Source organism: Aythya marila, assembly GCF_965140915.1.
Source record: "Aythya marila genome assembly, chromosome: 3".
NCBI lineage: Eukaryota > Metazoa > Chordata > Aves > Anseriformes > Anatidae > Aythya > Aythya marila.
In genome coordinates this window covers 48099473-48125033 of record NC_139044.1, presented here as the reverse complement: position 1 = coordinate 48125033, position 25561 = coordinate 48099473, and the positions used below count along the sequence as shown (strand labels likewise).

The window sequence follows — 25561 nt, the reverse complement described above, 5'->3', positions numbered from 1 at the left end:
TTATGTCTACCACTTCCTTTTCTAAAAAGGAAACAGGAAAAAAAAAACAAACAAACAAACAAGCAAAAAAAAAAACAACACAAAAAACCAACACAAGATAAACTTCATCAATTAAATTCTGTTGCTCTGCCAGTGGTTATTATCAAAGCTGGGATCTACAAGTCCATTCTTGGACCTCTACCAGCAGAGCTAACAAATTTTGCCTGGTTCAGCCCTCTCACTCCTACTGTCTCTTGGTTTATCTGTTTCTAATTCATCTTCAAATCTCTGCTTTGCTCCCTCTCCTCCTAGCCCATTTATGTTCACCCCCTTGGGCAGGCCATTAAACACAGATCTTCTTTTATTTACCAGTCCCTTCCAGCAAGTTTCTTTACCTTGTCCTTACAGTTCTTGGTCCCAGCTTCTTGTCAGACTCTTATCCCTACCACTCTGGTTTCTACTTCTACCATATTTGACCAGCCAGTCCAGTCTCCAGGGTTCCAAGCTTCATCTTCCTCTGCCCTCCATTTGTCAGCTGGTTCTCACCAGTCTTGCAGTCCCATCAATCCCAGTCTTAATTTATTTTATTTCTCCTTCCTGAATCCTCAGTCTCATCAGATTCCTGCTTCCAGTCTTTCCTCTGGCCTACCTGGTTTTCTGTCTTTTTTTTCCATTTCTGTCAGACAAATCCTCCCACATTCCCCTGCATGCTGCTTTCTTGTTGAGACGCTGAGCTCCTGAGGACTTATGCATTTGATTTTTTTTAACAACTGAAGTGGGAGACTGGTGGAGGAAAACTGGAAATCTAGAAAATGTACCAGCAGTCCTACATGTAAGAAAAATATGCCTGAAGGATAGTGAAATAGAAAGGTGGAGCAACAGGGTGTACTAGACAATATAATCTGCTCTAACACCTAAGTGATCATACTTCAAATTAACATTTAAGGACTTTCTCCTATCACAGTCTTCACATATCTTTGTGCAAGTCCCTTGGAGCTAGGTTCATTAACAGATGCAAATATTCTGATATACAGCACAAGCACACTAATGCTGACCTTTCAGGTCCTTGGTCCCCAGTACCCACAGCAATTCTATGTTAGGCAGCTGGGCTTCATAACCCACACATTAGGGAAGATACTTGAGGCAAGGACAACTTGAATTTCAGAAGCACTGGGTATTTAAAAATTCAACTTGCCTCTCGACATTTAAGGCTATTTTCTCAATATCTCTGTACATCAATTTAATTATTAATAAAATAGTAACTATGACCATCTTGTGAGTGTGGTAAAGCATACCTCACATGCTTCATAAGATCCCTCCATAGAAACAGTTTTGTCAGTGCAAAGCACAGATATCATGATGAATGAGAAACATACTTTTAAAAGAGACCGGAGGCCACAAAAAGAGATGGATATCAAGTAGCTGTAAATATCAGGCCCTTAGTCAGATTGTTTGTCTATCTGCTGCTTTAGAGAGCCTGTTAACTGCTGTAGTCCAAAGCCGAAAAGCTGTGGCAGGTAGCAGATGTACCAATTAATAACCTGTCAAGGCTGATGGATAGAATGAAAAAAAAATATCACATATATCTCCCGTGTGTTTTTTCCCCCACATTTCAGGTCACTGGGGTTCATGAGACACACTTTGAATCCCTGGAGAGAGACAAAACTGTCTCATTAGTGTCTATCTTTCATGACATTAAGATACTGACTTTGAGATGCTAACTCACCTGTTCTTCTCCCAGAATCCTGAAGTGATGAAGCTCTTTAATCAAGGAATCTGGACAGCCAGCTGTTGGAAAGAAACAAAAACGGGCACTTTAGAGTTCCCTGCCAGTGTGGTTTCAGCTATAAAATACATAGACGTAGAGAGGATATAATGTACAGATTACATTAGATTTAGAAGATTAGGAAGATAAGCCATGGTTCTGCGGGCACCAGAATGTTGAAAACCATCCATCAAATAATCCCTTCACATTTCAGAGCACGCTACCAAGAATGCTCAGAAAGGTTATATTCCGTATATTTTAGCCCTTTCCCCAAAGGACTAGAATCAAAAGCAAGATGAAAAGGGCAGCACTGTCTGCCAGATAACGCCAGCCCCTTAGTGTAAGCCAACAAGCCTGTTAAAAGAGGTTCTTACATCAAAACTTTGGAGCTGCCCAAAGCTGAATTCTGATTTACACACCAGGTTTGGACTCATCTCTAAGCATTGTATAGGCTTTTTCCAGTTCCCTGAAGGATTTCACAGGCTCTGCAGGCTCCACAGATCACTTTACTTTTGGCTGTCACCTACATAATCCATTTCACACAGATGTAGTTGTCACCCACAGGTGCGATACACAAACCAACTACACATGCAGAAGAGAGATTTGCCAGAACTTTGCAATCAGTTTAATGTTCAATGGTTACAGCCTTTCACATCCGTACCAGCCAGAATGAAAATATGTCTTGCTAGATGCTACACACTTTGCTGACCTGTTCAGACTGTGGTTACCTTCCTGGTGATGAAATCCAAGCATGCAACTCAGTTTTGTACACTACTAGACTCACGTCTGGCAAGGGATAAAAATGCAGACTGTGAAAGCAATCTGGGCTTTATTCTTCTTACCGCAAATTGAAGCATCTGCTTGTGAACAGAGAAACTTCCTTAAAAGTGATTAAAAGCAGAGTTCTCCTCAGAACATGGGAAGAACTAAGATTTTTATCAACCTGTTTTTCTGCTGATGTAACTACAAATGGTTACCTCTCACCCTTAATGACTCCTATTAAAAAGATGTAAATGAATTTGGAGACAGTTGTCAGGAAATCTCTGTTAGCACTGTGGCTTCACTCAAAGGCAATGAGGCATGGCCTACATTTACAACTCCTGCTGGCATAGCTGTGTTAGGGATACAAAGGGTCAAACCTTTATACTTGCAAGCAACATAACTAAAAAGGCAAAAATACTGGTTTAGACACATTTGTAGTAGTACAAGTCTTTCAATGGTATAACTTTTTATGCCTAGCAAGCTGATTTAAATGGTATTCTAAACAAATTTTCACTGGTAAATATTCTATCTCCATTCAGAGGAGCTACATACGGAGAATGCACCATCAGCATAACTTGTGTAAAACATATATTAGCATACATATATATGTTTATTATCAGTGTTACTGGTTGTCTACTGATGTACCCTCTTCCCAACTGAGTATTTCTATAACCTATTTTTCACACTTGCCCAATCCAGTTTTCAACCTTTTGATAGTCCAGACTGGATCTCAGAAGATGATTACACAAGAGATCCTGAAGTCACTAGCAAAGAAGAGATATAACTTAAAAATCATGTCATTGCTGGCAAGTTGCACCCCAGCAACAATCAGTTCAGAAAAGTCAAATGCATGTGATATCAAATTATATTGACAGACACTAACAATTTTTCTGTCCTTTCAGAGCAATGATCAAACAACAGTTGGAGGAAAAAAAATGGAAATAATGAAGACACATGTAAAATGATAAAAGAAGTAAGATAAAAACATCTTCCCTTCTTTTTGGATATTCCTGGATGTATTTCTGATATTTCCTATTTCTACTTATTTATTTATTTATTTATTTATTATTTTTATTTTTATTTTTCCCAGGTCTGTAAGCAGACCTTTGTAAAACATGCTCTAACACTGTGACCTATTTTTACCAAATACCTGTGAGCTTTGAAAAAAGTCTTGGTTGGTATTAAGTTCTTGCATTGTAACTAGAAACAAATTATCATTCCATAAATAAAAAGAGAAAATACATATTCTGTTGAAGAGCATTAAGAACCACTTTCCATGACACCTGCAAAAATACCCATATATTTGTCAACTTATACATGCATATCCAAACATACCTGGAAACCTGAAAATTACTACAAATTAAGCACAGCACTGACAAACTGTGCACACAAAATCTTAAAAGAAAAATGTATTTTCTAAGACTCTGATTTGCAACTTGCACTTGCCACGTGAAATAAATAATCCACACTTTATAGATTTATGCCGTTTTGTGGAAACTACTTTGAGGATTAATTTTTATTGCCTTTGTAGAACAGAAATCCTTATATATGAGAGCCTCAACAATTACTGAAACCTTCCATTTCTGCTTTCTCAATTATTATTTGAAAAAAAAACCACAAACATACAAGAAATTTCAACATACATAGGCCAAAACATAGGAACATTTAAATAGACAAGTCAACAACAATTATACATAAGAGTGTTACAAGTAAATGACCCAAAGGCATGCACAATTAATTGCCTTTAATCAGTAGCCAAAACTTGGGATTGAGGATATCTGTAGACTGATAAAATGACAGCTAAAGGGCTTATTATATCACTCTTTTAACTGACATTCAAACCTCTGTGTTTCATATGTTCTTGCCCACAATGGTTGTTACAGGTCTTTGCTGTGGAAGAGGAACAAGGTGCAAGAACTATACAATTTACCCAAATATTTATTTATTTATTTATTTATTTTATATACCTCTTTTTCCTCTGACTTAAGTATATTGAACCTAGAGGAATAAGACCAATAAATTTAATGTGATGGTTTAGGAATGAGCCTAAGTCTAGGTTCAACCAAGTCATGAGAGGACGATACCCAGTTCAAAGCACTGGCAGCTTTATAAACCCACTGCAAGCAATATCTTTGGTTTATTTAAGCTTTAATTTTTTGCTTAAATTAAATTTAAGCATATATATATTTTTAAATGTTCTATCAGTCCCAGATTATTTGTTTTAGTCATGTTATTGTTGCTTGATTCCCACATTGCATTATTATTTCACTCCAAATGATGCACTTATGAATGATAGGTATACTTAAAATTACAAAAAATTATAACTGTACATTTAAAAATTACATTGTGGTATTCTTTTCATAAAGATGTAAAGATATTTTTAATCTGTTCCTATAAGCAAATGTATCTCCATGAGAAGAATAAACAAACAAACAAGAAGAACCACAAATTTCAAAAATTTAAGAAGGCTAGCTTAATGTTACCTAGCATCATATATCCTCTGATTTGAACTGCTCTCAACACACATTTTCATCTACACTTGTAATTAAACCATGATTCCAATGACCACCAATTTAATTACAATTTAATCTTCACATATTTTTTCTCAAACAGAATTACCTTCTGTTTTTGTTTTTACTTAAAATTATCACTTCGCATGACATGTTCTCCAGTAAGAAGACAGTGGAAAACTTAAATCAACCCTTTAATATTGCATATCCTGGTGAAGTAAAAGCAAAAAAATGACTGCTGTTACAAATACAAATACTAACAGACCATGTAAGCACTGGCACCTCCAGCCCTTCCTGTCTCTGCCTGGCCCCTGGCCCAAGACCCCACAACAGCCCAGGGCCACCAGCCCCAGCCCCAGCAAGACTGCAACAAGGTCAGGCTCCAGCTCCCCACAGTCCTGCCCCAGCCTGGCCTCAGCCCATCCCTGTCCCCATGGAAGTGCCCAGTACCAGGGCTAGGGCTGTCCCTGAGCTCCTGGGGGGACAAGGGGACAGGACAAGCAGCCAGGCCCTACCCTGACTGATCCATGAGCAGCCTCAACACCCCACAGGCCCTCACAGCACCCAGGCAGTAAGAAATTCTGAATACATTCCCAAGAAGAGAAACAGACAAGCTGCACCAAACTGAAGTGCATGTTGATCATAAATTCATTATTTTTCACCTCCAGGGGTGAACTTTCTCCACAGACACAGTGTCTTCATTAACTGTAATTACAAGTAGATACACCTTTCCTGTAGGATTATGCCCTAAGTTGTAGCTTCTACCATAGGTGTGTAGCATTATTTCCTTCTTTACTTGTGAAGTTTCATCTTTCCCCAAATGGTATTGTTCAGTGAGATTCACTTTACTGCATTTGAGCATATAAATAATAGTTATTGAGGGTTGATATATTCATTTCACGATTCCTTTTTAGTCAATAGAAGGAAAAATAAACCTTCAAAGGGTAATTTGCCTTGTCTGAGATAGACCCAAAGGAGGTATCATTTCTGTCCCTTGATTGTGGAGTCTCAGGCAACTAGGTAAGAGATATGACTGACTCTTAGATTTTTAAGGTTAGATAACATTAATTCCACCCAGTGACTCCAATCCAAATAATTTCTGCACATTCTTCATTTTAAGCATATAGGTTTTCCTAGAATGTTTAGCTCCTTGAACTAAACTGAGCACTTATATTATGAACTTTTATAACTTCAATTTTTCTCACTTAAAATTTATGCCTGCTTTAACACTTGTTAATTCTAAAAAGTACGCACCCTTTTGTGAGCTCCGAACACAACCCTATAAGCATATCTATCAGTGTCCTTCAAAGGATGTCTTTCCACAGTGCTAATTACTAAACCAAGCTTGAAACTGAAAAATATTTCAAATACATGAGAATAACCACTTCATGCTTCGAAAATTCATGGATGTGTGTCTGTTTTTCTGACTGCTCTGAACAAACACTGTGTTTGACAAGCACAAATATGAATAATGCTTCCAATTCAAAAAAGCATATGTTCTAAATGTTTGAGAAAGCAGCACTCTAAGCACTCTAAGTGCTTGCACTATAACAGTGATCAGGAATGTGTCCTGTGGCCTCTTGTGTGTGCACAGCAAGGGAAGGTAATGAGGGAAGCCTGCAGCTCAGAGGTGCTTGTTATAAAAGGACTCCTTCCAGAGCACAGCCCCAGGCCAGCACCTAGCTGTAGTGGGACATGATGGCTCTGACCCCATGTGCAAAGTACAACACAGCACAGCCAGCTCTGCTCAGTAAGAGGCGAGCAGACCAACAAAAAGTGCCCCAGCCCTGCACTGTGAGTGACAGTAGCAGCAATGGTAAGTGGGTAATGTGAAGAGGGAGTCAGGAGAGACTTTCACACAACACAAAAAAGACTCACTGGCTTTGAAATCCTATGATTAGTGTGCATTTGCTTGTTCTCTCATTTTCCCAGTCTCTTCCAACCTGTTCAACTAATTGGAATATAGGTGGAAAAAAAACCTTTATATTATCAGTGTCTCTTCCAGAGAAAAGCAATCCCATGCTGGTGACAGTTCTGCCACTCTCATTGGGAACAGAAAATGATTTCAAAGGATGAAGTGACTTCATTGCATTTGTGTTAATTAAATGGCTGGATGTTGCAAGTGACCTTTTCTCATTTTTGAAGTTATGTGAACATGAACAAATACAAAACTAAGGAGATTGTCTGGAATGCACAAATATTTTACTAAAAAGTGAAAAATATTTCACAGGATATCAAGTACATTGTTTACAGAACATAAGCACATAAGCCTATATTTGGAACATTGCTTGTGCATCATGAAAGGTATAGAAATGTCTTCTAAATCCTCAAAAATGTGTCATTATAACCATTTTGCAGACCTTTTATTTATTTATTTATTTATTTATTTATTTATTATATTATTATTATATTGTTATATTGTTATTTAACAATCTCAATGAGCAATACTTTCTTAAAATAGTAAGCCACTGGCTTTTTTTTTTAAGTGTTATCTAGATCATTTTTGTGTGTAACCAAACTTAAAGCTTGGGTATCATCTTTTGTATAAAAAAGGTTTAATTTTTAAAGAAAGGAAGGTGACAAAACTGTTCTGTGAATAATATGTCATCTCCAGGACTAAGCCTTACATTTTCAGGTCTTAAAATGCATTGTTTTCATGTGGGCACACAACTTTATCTATAGGATAAATTGTTGCTAACCAGCATTAATCGTAAAATCACTAGTCTGGCTCAGGACCCTCTCCTGAAATCAGCTTGTAATCTCTAGGTTTACCTTTTGATGTATTATTAACAAAATGTCTTATTTATCTACCTTCTGAATTCTCTGTGTTGATCATGTATTTGAACACCATTGTCAAACTGAAATTCACAGACCCATTACCTTGGGTCCACTCACACTTTTCCTTCTCCTACCTATTTTGATGATCTATTGTGATTGGGATGGGTGCACTCATGGAACATTTTTCCCCAAGAAAGAAAACTAAATGACTTTTGCTTCAATGGATGGACAGTGGTTGTTTCCTTGCCTAAATATGTGCTTACCAACAGGAATTAGAACTCTTCTCAGGCAGTATAATATGTCTTAGCTATAGAAATATCTCAAAATGCTACAAGAATCATTCAGACTGTTGGACACACTAAAGCATCGGATGATTTTTTTTTTTTTATAAATACACTGTTGACTGCAGAGACTAATCTGGAGACCACCCTTTAATACCCAAATATCTGATACTGTTCACGTTACAGTTGGTGAAAGAAATAACATTAAAAACAAAAAACTGCGGTAAAAAATTACATGGGGTTCTTTGATTGTGCTCATGCCATTTTGATAACATCAGTTTCCAGATTATATTTTTCTGTACAGTAATTTAGATAAGTAGACAGCAGGGTAAAATGAATGTGCACCTGAAAAGAGTTAGTATTTAAATAATATAGATTCATTCAGAAAAAAATAAATAATGTGTATATATATATATATGGAGATATTTTTAAAAGAAATGAAAATCGACTCCTGCCTTTTTGATGTCAACAAGCATGTATTTAGTTTATAAAGCTCAGCTCTGCCACTGGGTGATCTTAAATTAGAGGGCACAACAAGTGATACTTGCATTTGACTTCACATACCCATGGGTCAACATGGTGAAAATCTTTCTTATAGGTCTTTTGAAGTCTCTGTAAAACTAGGTAGAGCACTTCAGCTCAAACAAACTAGCATAGTAACAGTTAAGTCAATGGTGCTTACATGTGTTCACACTAGTAAAAAAATTAAATGAAATGTAATACTTTTCTAAAAAGACTGTGTGCCAATAAAGGCACAATAAAAGATCAAGTTCCCCCATTTGTAAAGCTTAATGTGCAAAAAGAAATCTACTTGCTTGCTTTTTTTTTTTTTTTTTTTTTTTTTTTTTTAATTATTTAAGAATTAAATATCCTTTTCTCCTGATCTCCTGATTAATAGTCCTGTCACAGTATTATGGTCATTTTCTTTTGTACTCACTGGCTTTTCCAATAGTAGAATTCAACAAAAAGATTGATACTTTATTTTGTCATCAAAATGGTTAGTAAAGCTAACGTTCAAGAATATTTAATGAAAACTTGATTGTCAAGACAGAAAATCTGACAGATATGAGAGATGGTATTTGCCCAGCTGAATAGGCTACATTTTTGTTTGTATGTGTTTCTTAATTTCAAATCATCTGGAGATGCAAAAACTATTCTTGCTCTCCTGAAGTTCTTGTGCAAAAAAAATTTGCACAACAACTGCAACACAGATCAGAAAGGATCACATAAAGTTTGACTACTGGTAGAGCATCTCAGATGGATTAGAGAGATTTTTGTTGGCCTGGGTTCCTCACACTGCATAGGGCTCTGGCTTTTACCGTGCTACTACTCACTGTTTTTTTAATGATGCTTTAAAGCCAAATGACTAAAAGTAATGAACCACATTAGCCATTTCCTCCCAGAGTCTTTCTTTAAATCTTTACAGCAGAAAATATCAGCAGGAATATTGACCACTTCAGTTTAGAACCTGCTTGCTTGTTTGCTTTTTGCGTAAGACAATACTTAAACCAGACTCGAACAAGCAATGTTTGCTCACATCAGCATTCAAACCTTCAATTGTACTGAGCTGCATAACACCAGCATGCCAGTGATTGCTATCTTTGGCAGTTTTCAGTGTATGTTCTGCCACTATATGATAAACTGTCAAAAGAGTCCATTCAAGGGGCAGAATTTCCTGAGAAGGAAATTCAGTGTTGCACAAGAGACTGACTTCATGGTGACCATGTGACAGTGCAAACTTATTTAACTAATAGTCTGTACCATCTGGTTGTTCAATTTTCCAATTTAAATTATAGGCATAAATTCATTCATGCAATTCTCTGTGAAGGCGGTGAGTCAATACTAAACTTGTGCAACAAAACAAAATCCATTCTATCTATCTGTAATGAGAAACTGAACAAGGACCTTTGCTGTTCAAAGACAGCAGCTCCAGAAAAGGAAGCAGACTTCCTTCTTTTAACACAAATACTGTCTTTTATCAAACTGAAGTAAAATTTAAAGAAGCAACATATTTTTTTTTTCTCTTTAATTTTTTTTTTTTTTATGCTACTTAACTAGCAAAAGTTACTCCTACAATTTCTTCAGAACATCAAAGAGTCAGAAAATCAACAAGTCTAAGGCTACTAATATAACCCAGGAGATTTTTTTCTTTTAGTTGAGATACAACAGAGCTGCTCTAAACTCCTTTTGGAAAGCACAATACCTTCTGCCATATAAACCTTAGTAGTAGAAATCTCATTGTAGAGATCTGGGCTGAAAGGAACTCTTCAGTCTTGATATACTAGGTTTTTAGCTCAATCAGCTCAATTCATGAAAGGTTTTCTCATCTTTTATTCAAAAAGTAGTTGAAATCTCCAAAGCAAACTCTGTTCTCTCAAATTCCCACCTTCATGCTGGCACTGGCCTTTGATGATGATCCTTCCTTTTAAGAAGGCAAGTGAGAGGTCAGGAGCTTTCAGCATGTGGTATAGACTTTATAAGATAGGATATTGTCTTCTCAGGGAAAACCCAACTATTCCTGAATAAAAGTCAACACAAAGAAGAAAAAAAAAAAGAAAAAAATAAACTTGAAAAATTCCATTTGCCAGCTGCTGAAGGGCAAGTCTTGAAAAGACTGTCAATCCTGAACGCCAGAATTAAACAGGTGCAATACAGAAAATACTAAAAGGTTTCTAAGCTGAAATTATACCAATGTTCACCCAGGCATTTTCCATCTGATAGCTTGATAATCGAAGTATATTGTAAAGCCCTAGTGCTGAGAATCAGACTTGGAGAGTAAATATTTCTTCTATTCTCCCTTAAAAGTTGAAATAAGAAAACTGTCTTCCTATAATTTGGGGAATGACAGATAGAAAGAACAGTTTCAGCAGTCCTCACTGCAGTAAATTTCCCTCTCACTCATATTTTACCAAGTGAGTTATTATATACATTAATGTAGAATAAGAATAATGTATATATACTAATGTAGAATAAGCCATTGTACCATCCAGAAAGTTGTGGCCAGATGCCAGAGAACAAACACAGCTTTCCATCTCCTTAATTACTAAATAGTGTTAAATGATATTAAAATGCTATTTTTAAAGGTCATTTTCTGTCCACTGTAGAGGAAAATAAATATGCCAAGCTCAAAATATATCTGACAGTAAATACAAGATGAGCACATGTAGATATCATTCTCTTACAAATGCATAAGCATGCACAAAATTACTACCAGAGAAAGGAGAATGGCAATCAATATTTGGTGACCCAGAAACAGCAATGCCTTCGCTTGCTACTTTTGGATTTCTTTTTATTTTCCCAGGGATATGGCGTCATTCTCTACAAACGCTATATAAAAAATGCTATTCCTTTACTCTGTGCAGCATTTATAAGACTTCAACATCAGCTTGTCTCTGAGAGCTTAGACAAATATTTAAATTGCTACATAAATGACTCAGACTACAAGGCAAGCCCAGGCTACTCTAAAAATAAATGTTCGTGGACAATAAACCCATCCAACCAAATGAGAATTCTAAAAAGCTGTGGAATATATAATGTCTCACTGAACAGAACAAACGTATCTGGAGAAATGGTTATGATTTTCTCTCTTTTGTAGTTTTCATGACAGAAAATCATTTCAAGAATATTTAAGAATGAAGCAATTGTCTAAAAGTGACCTGCAGTCTTGTAACAGAGTTGAAATTTTAATTGTTACCTAATTGTAGTATTTTTCCTCTCCTCAGCACCAGCAATACATGTATGCACATCTTACTGCTCTCTGTGATGGAATATGGCAAAGTTCCACTTCTGAAATGAGGATGGTTTTGCATTTTACCTTAATCAGATCAAATTAGGGCAGGTGGTAACCCTGCAGGCAACACAATTATGAAAAATGCCTGTGTTCAAGACAAACTGTCCTTCCAGTCTTGAGGTCTAATAGGACATCATAGTACAATCTTTTTACATTTTACTGGCAGCTCAGAACACAGAAGTCCCCAGAGGGGGGGGTATAAGCAGCTCTCATTTTTGTCTGTGCAAATCCAGACAAATACATACGCTTTTCAATATTCACTCTAAATAAGAGGTAGCGTGTTCCTGTGAGTGCAAAAGACGGTGTGGAATAAAATCTAAATTTATATACAGGAAAAAAGAAAAAAAAAAGTCACTCTCTAGTCAGGTCTAATTCTAATCCTAATAACATTGTGTGAGACATATTAATCCTGCATTAGAGTCATTCGTGTTTCTACTGTGAAAAAATCTGACAGGCAGGCATAAATACAGGGGTTCACGCTGTCTGTTTGTCTAACAAAAAAGAATTGGAATGACCTGAGAGCTTCCCCAAAGATAGAGAGTTAAGGATTTTTCTGATATTATATTGATATACTGGCCCTATTCTTGAGCAGACCAATAGCTGGCAAAACACATTTGAAATGAGCTGAAAATTTAATGCAAAATTCCTTTCTACGTTAAAGGGATAATACAGCCAGGTTCATTTAGAATATTACTCCTCTGAAGACACCCCAAGCACCACAATAACAAATGTTATATCAAACATGCACTCAGCAACAAATGCAATATGAGTCTCTGTGAGGCAATTTTTCAGTATGTCAGAATTATAATATCACTCCATGGAAACAAATTAAGCAGCACAAGCTCGGCTGTTGGGATCACTTTATTAGCAATGCAGTGTTTTCTCATAAAGAATGCTTTGCTGTGGATCTGTCAATGAACATCAAAGATGGCCAATCCATTTTTATGACACACAACTTATTATTTGCCTATGAAATAAACAAAACACTTTAACATCCGTCTCTCTTTCTGCAACACTTCAAAAATACTGAGAAAAGCAAAAAAAAAAAAAAAAAAAAGATCATTTTTACTGTACAGCTGAAGTCCAGTCCAGTGTGTGTGTGTTTTTTTTTTCTTTTTTTTTTTTTTTCTTTTTTTTTTCCATCAAGAGGGATAAACATTTTAATCACAAGGGATAAAACCAGCACACTAATACCAGCAAAGGAATGCTGAACAATTTCTACCTGGTAGAAGAATATCTATTTTTAAATACTCACACAGTTCTGCAAAATATTGAAAAATACTCTGTTCTCGCTAGTCACCATGCTAATACACAAATTGACTGGATTTTGTCCCTCTCATAAGGAGAGAACACAATCCTTGCTAGGTCCTTTTCTGCCAGCTGGGTGCTGTCACGATGGATAGGCCCCATTGTGATCTTGTGGTAGCTCAAAGGCCGCTGCTCTCACTCTGTGGCCATCAGATGTCCAAGGGTGTTACAATCTACCCCAAGATCAATGGCTGCAGTGGACTAGGAACATGAGGGAAGATGGATATGCTGCTACGTAGAGGGAAGGACAAAACCCCCATAGCTGTGTTATGCCATCACAGGCTCATCGGCATGCTGAAGTGAATTAGTGCAAGCAATTTCATGAGATTATGCTAGCAATTTAGTACAGAACAGCTGCCACACCACACTGGAGGATACTCCTTCTAGTCTTTACTTACATGGCCACAAATAACTTCTGAGTTAATCCAGAGCAACAGCATGCATTTTTTATCTTTACCACCTTAAACAGAGATATACTATGCCTTGTAAGTAGGTGGTCTTATCTGACTTTTTTTAAACTCCCTTCTTATACTTCCCTTATGACAGAACTCTGGTATATATTCATTGAATTAGACAATCTATATGACAGTACTTCCCCTAATATTTGAATTACTGGTCCCATATCTAGATCACGCACATTTTTCCCCCTCTGCTACACTTTTTATCTGTATTATTTCAACAGTGCACTGTATCTAAGCTGTGAGCCAGAATGCAGAATAAACATCTCCTATTTTACTAACTGCAAGTGTGAAACCAAGAGGGTACAGAGCTCAGCTGCAGAGGGTCTCTTGGGTTATGTCTTTTTTTTCCTCCCCTTGGTACAGGTATGGCTGTATCATTCATTCCCAATCAGGAAAAAACAACAACAACAACAACAAAACTGGTAGGATTCTAGATTCACATAGCTTGGCACTGTGAATGCTGACCTAGACACTGGAGCATCTCTGACCTTGATGCAAACACTGAAGCAGCCTGATAAACCAAGTCAGAAAAGGTGTCACCCCTGGAATCCCCTCTATCCCTTGCCCTCTCTCTGTCTCCCTAATCCCCAGAAGCTCAGGCAATAATCTCCTCACTTTTTTCTTTCCTTTTGCAAAATAGAAACTCAAGTTATTGAAACTTGAGGTTCAGATTTTTTTCTTTCCTCAGGTCATTAAAATGCTCACTTGACTTTGCTTCATTTCAGTAGATCATTGAGTTGCAGTTGTAAAAAATAACAACACTAGGTCTCACCATGTGTATACTTACCTTCTGACACCATGTTAACCATTTTTTCTGTAGAGTACTTCTGAGCAGTCATTTATATGTTAAGTACTGAACTCTGTATCACTTCTACCTTTCAGTATTATGTTGCTTGCTATGTATTTTCCACTTGTGTCTGTTATGTCATGGATCAGAAATTCATTCCTTCTACAAAGATGCCTAGCTCCAGAATACCACCATGCGTGAAATTTCAGAGACATTTTTTTCCTGACTGAGGATGATTGAATAAAAGTATGCATAAAAGCTAAAAGCCCTTAGAATTATTTGGAGGGGAAACTAAACATCCCTTAACCATCAAATCAGCTGGAAATTCTTCATACTGCTCTTCTGTAACAATTCCTGTAGGATTTACTTTCTATTGTAGCTCAGCTCCTGTCTGCTTCAGGAAAAAAGATTGCCAGTTATGATAAATGATTCTGTATGGCAGGATTTAGACTCAGGCTACAGAAAACTATATTTAACAAGACTATCTGATTCTTTTTTAAGGATCAATAATTTATTTATAGGAAGGGGCCTCAAAGGTTAATTTCTAGTGCTTTGGTCACGAAGCTATCCAGCACTCAAATGACTTGTAGGAGACATACAATCAGAACTGGCTAATCCGCATCAGCTTGTTTAAAAAAATTGTCAGATTAACAAATCAATGATACTTACACACTACAAAATTGGTTTCCACTTAAAAGCTGACTGGATTTACACAGTTTACATGCAGCATAAATCCTGTTTTCATGCAATTTAGCAGGGATTCCGGGCAAAGTGATTCTCCTGTCTCTTGTCAATTTACAAGACACCAACTGGCCAGCAGAAATCCTATTGCAGTTTGATGGATGTCTATTGAGGGAAACAGGGGAAGAGAAAAAAGAGCAAAGCAGGATTTTTGATGCTTGGCTACAGATTGCTGTCACTGATCATTTTCCTATCTCTGCTTCCACAGCTAACTGTGACTTTCTATTTAGAGAGCTTTTCCCTGCCTTACCGGTTACGCCAAGAAGTATGCCTTGCTTAACTTGTGACACGTTGATGTTACATTCATGCAACAAGTTTTTTACTCATTTTCCCATTCTAATTTTGCCCCCACCTGTTGCAGTCATTGTAAAAGAGACAACAGTGTGGCTGCCATCAAGCAGGCTGCATCATTGAGTGCAAAAGTTAACTTCGCTCTAGTGAATTCTTTGGTATGAGTATGCACATCTCCCTTCTCTCTCTTTCTCTCCTTTTCTTTCTCTTTTATGAAGCATTATCTAGTTTTATTTTTACTTCTTCTAACTTTTGGAATTTGATGGAGAGTGGGTTGTGGGAACACTACACACTTGAGATCATTAGGACTATATCTACCTTCACTGGGATGGTAACAAGTCAACTTACAAAACATGTGAAAGGTACAATGATATTTTTTGTGTGTGCAACGACCATGGAATTAGAAGAGCTGTGATATAAAACTGATTCAGGTGACAGGTGCTTAATCAACTGACTCTTCAACAACTCTAATAATAGTTTCCTTACTTCTTTCTGCACCTGGAAAATACGATCTGAAGACAAACATAAATATTTGCAATAAAAAAATACACCACAGTGTCAGTTTGCATTTTTTCAGTCTTGTGTCTACAGATACAACTGAACTGAAGGTTAATGCTAACATTTAAAGACAGACTGTGCATAATCTTAGAGGACGTGACATTTTTATGTTTCAGGCTAATACTTTGTGCCTTTGTTGTTCAGGAGAGTCTCATGTAGGAAAGTAAGATAATGTCAACAACTATTTCAATATTAAATAGATAAATAAATAAGTAGAGACAAAGGAAAACATGATGGAAATGGCTGAAATAAGTGGCATGTACACACTACAGTAAACAATTTGAGTACGGTGCTGAGCACTGTTCTAATTTGGCCCAATCTACCACAACCAATTACTCCTGCCTCAGAGACTCCTTATCTTAGATTTTTCAAGCCAGCTAGCCTCTATTTCTTGATAAAAGACACAGCAGTATTTCAGAAAACTGCACATTAGATAAAGAAGAAACCCAGTGTTAAAAATAATTGCCTTTTTTTTTTTTTTCCCTAGCTAAGCCAATCCTCCATCCAAATAGTTGAAAAGCTAGATACCTTCAAAGTTAGCTCTCACTAATCCGTCTGTGTTGGCCACAAAAATAATAGGCTTGACAATATTGTAGAACTGTTGCTCTTTTGTAGAACTTAGCATTACTGTCTGCTAGAAAAAGCTGGGAAAATAATCTTTGAGAGGTCAGAAAGAGCTAAAAAAGACTGGATCAAATTGTGCCCTCCACAATACAGGCTGGACATAACACACACTTGTGACACAGATGTGACACTGAGATCCACAATGCACGGAAGGTAGAAATCATCCAGCCCTGCTTCCTTCTCCTTCTTCAGGGAAAGAAAAGATATCTTTGGTCTGGGAGAAGCTGGAGCAAACAGTGAGTACTATACCTGAAAAAATGTATGGGACCTAACAAAAGATCCATCTCACTCCTGGGTCTGGCACAGGCCAATAGCAGAATATGAGAAAAGCAAAAGAAACAAGAAAAAGAGTTAAATATCTCTGTATACTACCCTTACCTGCAGACTGTAGTTTAGGGATGTCCTGAGATAGAGCATCCTCTTACCTAGCAGCTCCTGGGACTCTTCCATTAATATATCTAGGCACTTTTGTAAGTCTGGATACTTTTGGTCTCTACAGTATCCTCAAGCAATATGTTCCCCAGTTTAAAGTCACTGTGGGTAAGCTTCCTCTGTTTCTTTTACACCTGCTGCCTCATAATTTTATGTGTATTTCTAGATACATAATAATGTTAAAATCCCCATTGATCTTTTGATCTTCTGCATGATTTTGATCTTCTCATGATTTTAGAAATCTCCATCACGTATTCGTTGAGATGTCCCTTGCCAGAACAAAAATAAGTATCTCAATGTACAGAAACCATTCCACACTCACCTTTGTCATCCAATGTTTTAATTAAGAGTTAGCACATTCTCTTTGAGATGCAATAACCAAAACTGCACCTGGTCAGTGGAGAACAGGGTGCGTTCTTGCTTTATAATAGAGAAATAACATTTTGTCATTGTCTCTTCCTATTACATTCTACATTCTTCATTCTTCTACTAACTGCTCAGATGTTATTTCCAGAGGACCATCCAGAAAGGATTCAAAGTAGTAGCAGGTGAAAAGTAGCAGATGAGAGACCAGTGCCATCTGGCTTGCCCTTTACCCTTGTAAATTCTAGGTGATGCCACCCCTGTTTCTTAAGAAGCCTTACTGGAAAGTGTTCAAAGAAGCTAGTAGTGTCACGCTGACAGCTCTGTACAAAGAATCTTTTTACTCCATCCTTGCTCTTGAGCTTTGCTGAAGTGTTGTAGCCAAGTCTAGGCCATAGTCATGCACCCCATCAACCTGGATCCTGTATATCTAACTTGCTTTCCTGGCAAGTTAGCTTGCCCCTGCACTGGGACTTGCCAGTGATTGCAGGGCCATGGCTGACCCCACAGGATGTGTCCCATTGGCATGGTATGGTTTGGCACAGCCAGGCTCACTGCCACCCCAGGGTCAGCCTGCTTCGCACCTCCTGACAGTACGTAGTAATTGCACAAGACTGCAAGAACACCTACACAATCTCCAAGGAGTTAGGACTCTTTAAACTGTGGCATGAGATATTAGGCAAGAAAACAAAATGGATAAAAACCTGATAATTGGGAACTAACACATGAAAATGAACAACTAAAAGCTGAACAAACAAAATACCAAGATAGCAAACAAACAGAAAGAACAAAATAAACTACCATTGGTCCCTTCCTTTTCATCTTCTGAAGAATAAATATTCCTCAAAGAGCACTATATTCTCTCTGTAATAAGTAGCCTTGTAATTTTCATTACAAAGATCATGAAATAACAAGAAAATTACAAGGATCATTTTATTTTCTGACAGATTAAATGATACAGGATGGGCAATTCAGTGCTAGACAACGACTGATGTTTAGTGGAATTTTCCCACTCTCCCCAAAGCATGTTAAGTAATGTGGGAAAAAGTGTAATGTAATTAACCCTTAACTATACTATATTTGCAAAGGCACTGTATTCTGCTACATATTGTATATTATAGGAAGCTTCTTTTCATTTTATCAAAGCAAAGAGAAATGGAGACAGAAAGTACTTTTGCATATGTACCTTACAGATCTGGATTTGAAAACTATGAAGAATGATTGGTCTAAACTCTAGATATGATGAGTTTTGTCTGAGTTTCACAAAGAGTAGAAGGTTCCCCACAGCCTGACCTGTGTTCACAGCTTGCAGGAGCACTCACTGCTTATGTAGAGCCTCTGTTGAACTCAGGCAGAAAAATGCTGAGGATGAGACAATTTATCCGGTGCCCTCAGATTTCTTGTCTGTGCTAGGTGATACCAGGACCTCAAACGTATACTGCACCTGACCCATAATAAATGGAAAATGAAATCTCCATTTGTAGCTTAATCTTTCAGCTGCAGGTCCAGCTACAGTTTGTTTGTTGGTTTTATTTTATTTTTATTTTTTCCCCCCATGTACTTATTTTCATTTCTAGGAGCTGTCGGGATGAGCCATTTAGTGATTGAAAATCCTGGTTATGTAAAGTGTGCTGCATATAGATGTGCAAAGGCAATAAAACATTTCTTTTTATTTATATTAAAGTTGAGCTGAAAGCTTCCTTTGAGCTAATAACCACACTGTGCTAAATAGTGGGCAAGGACATGAAATGAAACCTATGACACTGTCATCTGTAAGTCCAGCAGAGGTTGCCATGTGAAAGGGTGGTACAGAATCTGTGGCAGATGCCTGAAGGGAGAGGGCTGAAGCAGTACAAGAAAACTGCAAATACTTCTATGCTATGAATGTCACGACCAATGCAAAACTAGAATTTTAATTCTGTCTGTCAGCATCAGGTGCTATGGGTGTGGTCCCACTGATTTTACATATACAAATACTACACTGCCAAAGGTAATTCTCCAGGTGCACTTCACAAACAGAAAACCATAAGTCCTATGTCTTGCATTTACAGAATTTAAACCAACAATCTGTAGCATACTCAAAACCTGTATTTGACAATGACGAGGCAATGTTGCCATGCAGCTCTCTTGGGAACCTCCACTGAAGGCAATGGCATTTGAAAGTTACAACATCTGGCTGTGAAACCTCACTTTATGACTTTGCAGAGAACAGTCATAACCGCATGACAAAATGTCACTTCTGAATCTTCTGACTTTTCTATGTTTATTGTCAAAACCTTAATAGTATTTAAATATGGAGCATTGCACAGTAATGCATATATTATATAAGATTAAAAATATAATATCTGTCTCTCACCAAGTCTTTTACAGAATATATTAATGTACATTTTATTCATGAGACTGAAGTCTTCTCCTCTTGCGAGGAGAAGCCTTCTGCATACAAGTAAGCTTAGGCAGGATTTTAAATAATAATAATTAAAAAAAAAACAACAAAACTCTTTATGTTCCCCAAAGGACCAGAATGGTTTAAATTAGCAACTTCAGCATGCTAGATAAATATACAACCTTTTTATTTTTTATTTTTCTTTAATTAATAGGGCTTATTTAGCTGGTTTGCTGTCAAAGAAGAAGTTCTAAGAGCTGGAGCCCATCCACTGCCAGAGCTGAAGCCTGCACAGAAATGCAGAGAGTAGAACTGTGACAAGTTTTGTGCAAGAGATGCCTGTGTCTCCTTCTGCCTCTTTATTGAAAGTGCACAAGTGGTTCTACGCTCTCCTGTCAAGGATGCTGATAAAAGAGCTCTCATATCATTCTTCTGCTCTAGCAATGCAATGGTTTTACCAACCATCTACAGGGCCTGTAGTAGCTCTGTCTTTTAAGTAAATGTTGATAGTAAAGTGCTTCATTGGCAGGATGCAATCTGCAGCTTATTCAGTCTGTAACATTCTCACGTGATAGTTTTGATGAGTCCAAGTTCTGTGCTCAGAAACAAACACCCTGTTTTGCAAGAAAAGGAGATTATCTGGGCAGGAGGATATATTAAAAACCCAGCAACCTAGTGAACAGAGATGAGTAAATGGGGTTAGTTTCACTAAGAAATTTCAAGGTGGGGGTACAGCAAGAGGAGACAGATTGCAGTGCTTAATAGTATGAAGCACTGAGGATACTCAGCACTAGCCAAGCTGTTTTTCATGTCATATTTTCTTCACTCTGCAATCTCTCGGGGCCAGACCCATTAGCACACTGACCATGATGCTTCAACCCAGGCACTGGACTATATCTGCAAGACTGTGGCCTATATTTTCCTGACAGATGGAAAGATATGGGGGAGCTGCCAGGTGAGAGAATCTCACTTGCACAAGGAGGGAGAGGTGCAGGGCAAGGTGGCTGTGCTGTGGCACATCTGTGATCAGAGAGACCTCTCTGAGATGATGTAGGGGACTTCCAAGGACAGAAGAGCTGAACACACATCACCCTGGAGAAAATTGCCCCTGTGCAGGGAAGAATTTGGCTAGTCACTTTGTACTTAGGAACAAAGCAGGAACACATGTGCAGAAGAAACTAGTAACAAAGAAAAATTGAGCCAAGAAGTGGTGACAAGCCTGAGAGTGACAAGCTCCACCCCTCCCCCCTCCCACCAAATATGCTAGATACACTAGCTGATGTGTTGCTTCTCAGAAGCATGAAGCCACTCTGTGATTGAAAAAATACCGTGGCTCGTACAAATGTGCTCTATCCTTGTCCATGTTTACCTGGCAAAATGACCTTGGGAAGATCCCAGGGTCTGGAAGCTCTGTGAGTGCTTGTGAAGAGATGGGAGCTCTGGGGTCATGTCCATTAGTCCTTCTGGGGGAGTGTCAAAGATCAGGCAAAGACAGATATGATCTAGAGGTAAGTACATGGATGTATAGAATGTGCTGACAAAGATAATTGCTTTTCTCAACTAGGAAACAGTATTCTACAAACACAACTTCCCAAACTTCATCTCTTGTAAGTTAAAGAAGTGGCTGAAGCAAACTCAGAACTTCTGGCAATTTCCTTTGAGAACACAGGGAAAACAGATTTGCCTTAGTAAAACCACAGAAAAATGGTTTTAAGTCCTTGACTTACAAGAAATAATAACAAATTTAAGCAGCTTTATTGACAGTATGCACACTGCTGACAAGATCCTTGCCCCTAAGAAGAATTTTGGGCCAATCCATCACTCAAGATGCCCTGTGAAATCCAGTTGATGATGATAGCTGCAAGGTCTGTGTTCAGTGTTTTTCCTTTCTCTATATTTCACGGACAGTTTTTCCAACACTGACATATATTAAAATTTGTGCATCACTCAGTGTATAATAACTCAGGAAGAATCTGAATGAAAACAGACATAGCATGGAAGAAGTATTAAGAAGTATGGTCCTTGCCCTTTCCATCCTTAACTTCTAGAACCAAACAGAGGCTAATTCAGCTTATGGCATGATTCATAGCAGCCTGAGGAATATTTTAATTTTTGCCAACTAAAGTATTTTAAAGATCTTTTGGCATTGAGAGATTGCTAAGGGTACCTTTAACTGACACCCCTATTTTGTTCATACCTCTCTCTAGAGTCCCTAATGGCAGTTCTATAGCTCTGCGCCACCAGTCAGAATGAGAAATCTCAGCTGACTATTCAATATCACCTCAACTTTACAGTTTGATGAGGGTCTGGATATGCTCCATGGCAACATTTAAAAAGAAAAAGAAAAAAAAAAAACAACAAACTGCTGTTGTAGAACAGTAAGCAGAGACTACCCGCTAGCAACACAGTATTTATCTCTTATCTATACAAAACATGCAAGTTTACCCATCACTGAGGAAACCACTTCTTCAATCTCTGCAGAAAAGGATGTGCAAAAATTATTTTGCAGATGGGAATTCTTTTTCCTGTGTATTATAGATGACTTCTACTGCAGTGAGATGGAGTCCTCAGAATAGGAAGAGCCTTATGAATTTTTAGATGTCCAAATGAAATTTTCGGATGTGTGTGACAGGCAAGATACAGTAGGAAAGAAAAAGTGACGTAGTGCCATGTTGAAGGTATATAGGCATTGTGTTGAAATAAAATCAAAGTACTATTGCAAGGGGGTTTTCTCTGCATAATCAATAATGGAATAACATTTGTATCACTGTAAGGTGATAAATTATTAAACTTATAATTTAAAAAGAAACATTATTGGAAGGGCATATCACTGACCATAGAGGTCAATAAGCAATGCCAAAATTATAAGGGGTTTAAAATAAATGTATGTTATGAACACAAATACAGAAAAAAATGTATTAAAGATTCATCCCCCAAAGTAATAAAAGCAATTATTGATATGTAGCAGAGGGAGTACACCAAGACTTTGACTAAGTAAACTCTAACTTATATCCAGAAGTCTGATTCTAGTGCATAATACACATGTATATGTGTAAAGAAGTCCTGGGGGCTGTGGTTGCCTCACAAGATTTCTGGATGGAAATAAATCAGAACTTTGCCTTATGTGAACTGGGATTTGATATGACCTTCATGCTGCAGACCTGTCAAGCTGTAGCAATGATGAATGCAATCAGACAGCTATTAGACACTGTTCTAATTTAGACACAGCAAAACCTATTGAGTAATGTCAAATGAAACAAAAAGCAGGACTGGAGTGTGAAAGGGCTTTAGTTCCCTTTAGGTAAAATTCAAAGGACCTTGTAACATCAAGGCTCTGCTGAGCAGTGCATGAAGGCCTTGGAAGTGGTGAGGCAAGATTATTGACTGAATATGGCAGAATCCTGTCACAATCCTCAGAGGAGGTTTAACATTTTTCAGGGATGCTTTGTTTCTGCAAAGTTTTCAGCAAGGCAATGAAAATAATTTTGAAAGTTCACCTTTCCGTTGTTCCCTTGTCAACAATAACTAGATGTTTACTTCTTAAGCAAGATATGTATGAAGGAAAGTATAATTTATGTCAATACCATTTTATCATCTTAGTTGAGATCATATTTATGAAGAACACTGTAACAATGTGTATCAATATCTACATAAGCAGAGAGGCAGGATGACACTGAAAACCTCTCCCCTGAACCTAAACTATTTTCAGTATTTTAACACGTGGTTGAAATTGCTCCCCAAATCCCTCCAAATCCAAACTGGGATAAAGTCAGGATATAAGCCAAGTGTGAAATATACACAAAGCTTTACTATACTATAAAACTGTCATTGCAATTGTCTTTTCACCTAGACACTGGCTCAGAAATGTTCAGTTTTCGTTCTGTACCCTTCTGAATTCACAAGAAAATAGGGGAGGATGTAAGATTGCAAGTCAATTCCTTGTAATCAGATTTTCAGCCTTTTCCAGATGAGAGGAAGTGTCCAGAAGATTCCAGGTCAAACAGAAGCATTCAATGGAAGTTGGAAATCATTTCAGGGAGAAGTTCTGGTTGGGACTTAGGAGCGACTCGACTGTTTCAGTAGTGTGTCCACCACTATGAAACCTGTTCTGTTCCTGCCCTAAGCATAATGGCATAACTGTTAGGATGCAATAAACAACTTTGTGCCAAATGATTGAAAGAAGGTGCCAGCAACTTATTCAGATGCCTACTGAGATCCTGAAAGATCAAAAATCAGAAACAGGTGATGCAATCCTGTGAGGATTACTTACTGCATTAGATACATTGATAATACTAATACATTGCAGTGCAGAGCAGATCTGCATGGACCTGATACAGCTGGCAGAGGCATACTTGAAAAGCACTGGGACACCCCCAGCCTATCCAAAAGAGCAGGCAATCTAAAACGGGGCCAACCAGTCTCTGTGGAAGAGAGACAGAGTTGTGAACAGACAGAGACTCCTTTTTCATTTGGGCTTCAACTGCCTGAATGCTCTTTCAACGACTTGCCAAATATTGCCAAACTAGCCAGAACCCAGGCTTGAATACAGGGAAAGCAAGAATCAGGACACAAAATTTTCTTTTCTTTTCTTGGAAATTATATCTGGGTGAAGAACGAGTCTATCTAAGGGAGTTTAGCAAACTGATTATGCTAAATTAATATTACCAAGACTAATAATATATATAATTTTTGCTGTAGCAAAACAAATAAACCAAACAAAACCCCTGGAAAGAATGGGTATATCTAGGTCACATTCCAGGAGATCAAGAAATAGGAATTGCTTTTCAGCTGTAAAATGGGCTCAGGCCTCCCTATAGCAAACTTGGTGATGCATTGGCTCCTTCAGTACTCAAACATAAATAAAACAAAACTTTCTACAGTTAAACTGCCAGAATGGCCCGTGGTGGACTTCTGGTCCATGCGCTCTCCCAAAAAATACCTGGGCATGATTTCAGAGCAAGAACATTTCAAGGGCCATTTCCCAAAGGTTTTCTGCATACAGATGCCCTGTTTTAGAGGCTAGAAGAGCTCTCATAGATGCTTTAATACCAGGCAGCCTTCATGTGCCTGGGTTCTTTTCATTTTTAATTCACTGTTCTCAGTACCAAGTCTGTGGCAAAAAAATATTACCTCTTTTGTAGAACACCACGTATGAATATGTCCTGAATGATTAACTCCTTTATTCACCACTAGTGTCATAACATAGGAAGAGACACGGACTAAAATAAAGTCAAAGATTCCCTCAACTGAAATCAGAATTAACTTACTATTTAATTCAGTGAAAGCAAAGTTAAAGTTCTCGTTGCCCAAAAATAGAGGAAGAATTAGGCCAGAGAAAAGTGGTTTTGAAAAGCCAATATGGATGTGGTGCTTTGGGAAAATTGTGAATTCTTTTTAAAGAAAATTTCATTCCAAGTTAAGAGTTTGTTATCTGTCAATTCCTATTAGTGAGATCCTATACAACATCACTTGCTGGGATAAGGTTCTCTGAAATCTAGGTTTTGATTTATATTATGTCCTGAGGATTAAAGTATTACTTAAGATTTACAATAATTGCTAGGGCTGCAGGAAAGAGAAGTAACACAAATCATTTGATATAATAGAGCCTCATGTATACGAACTTCTGTATTAGCTTATCATTCAATTGTTTTAATATTCTAGCTCAAAGACTCATATCAAAGAAATTACTAGTCTTAATGACAGTGTGAGTTACTGGCAGTTTACAGATTATTCATTTCAGTGGCCATA

The 25561-nt window shown here is 37.6% G+C and overlaps 1 protein-coding gene across 1 annotated transcript in view; it reads right to left on the bottom strand.

Moving 5' to 3' along the window:
• Positions 1-25561, bottom strand: part of PRKN (parkin RBR E3 ubiquitin protein ligase) — a 775548-nt gene that overhangs the window by 143094 nt on the left and 606893 nt on the right. The window contains exon 8 of the mRNA XM_082758445.1: positions 1706-1767. Within this exon, the coding sequence (XP_082614571.1) occupies positions 1706-1767 (62 nt within the window). The remainder of the gene's footprint in view (positions 1-1705; positions 1768-25561) is intronic.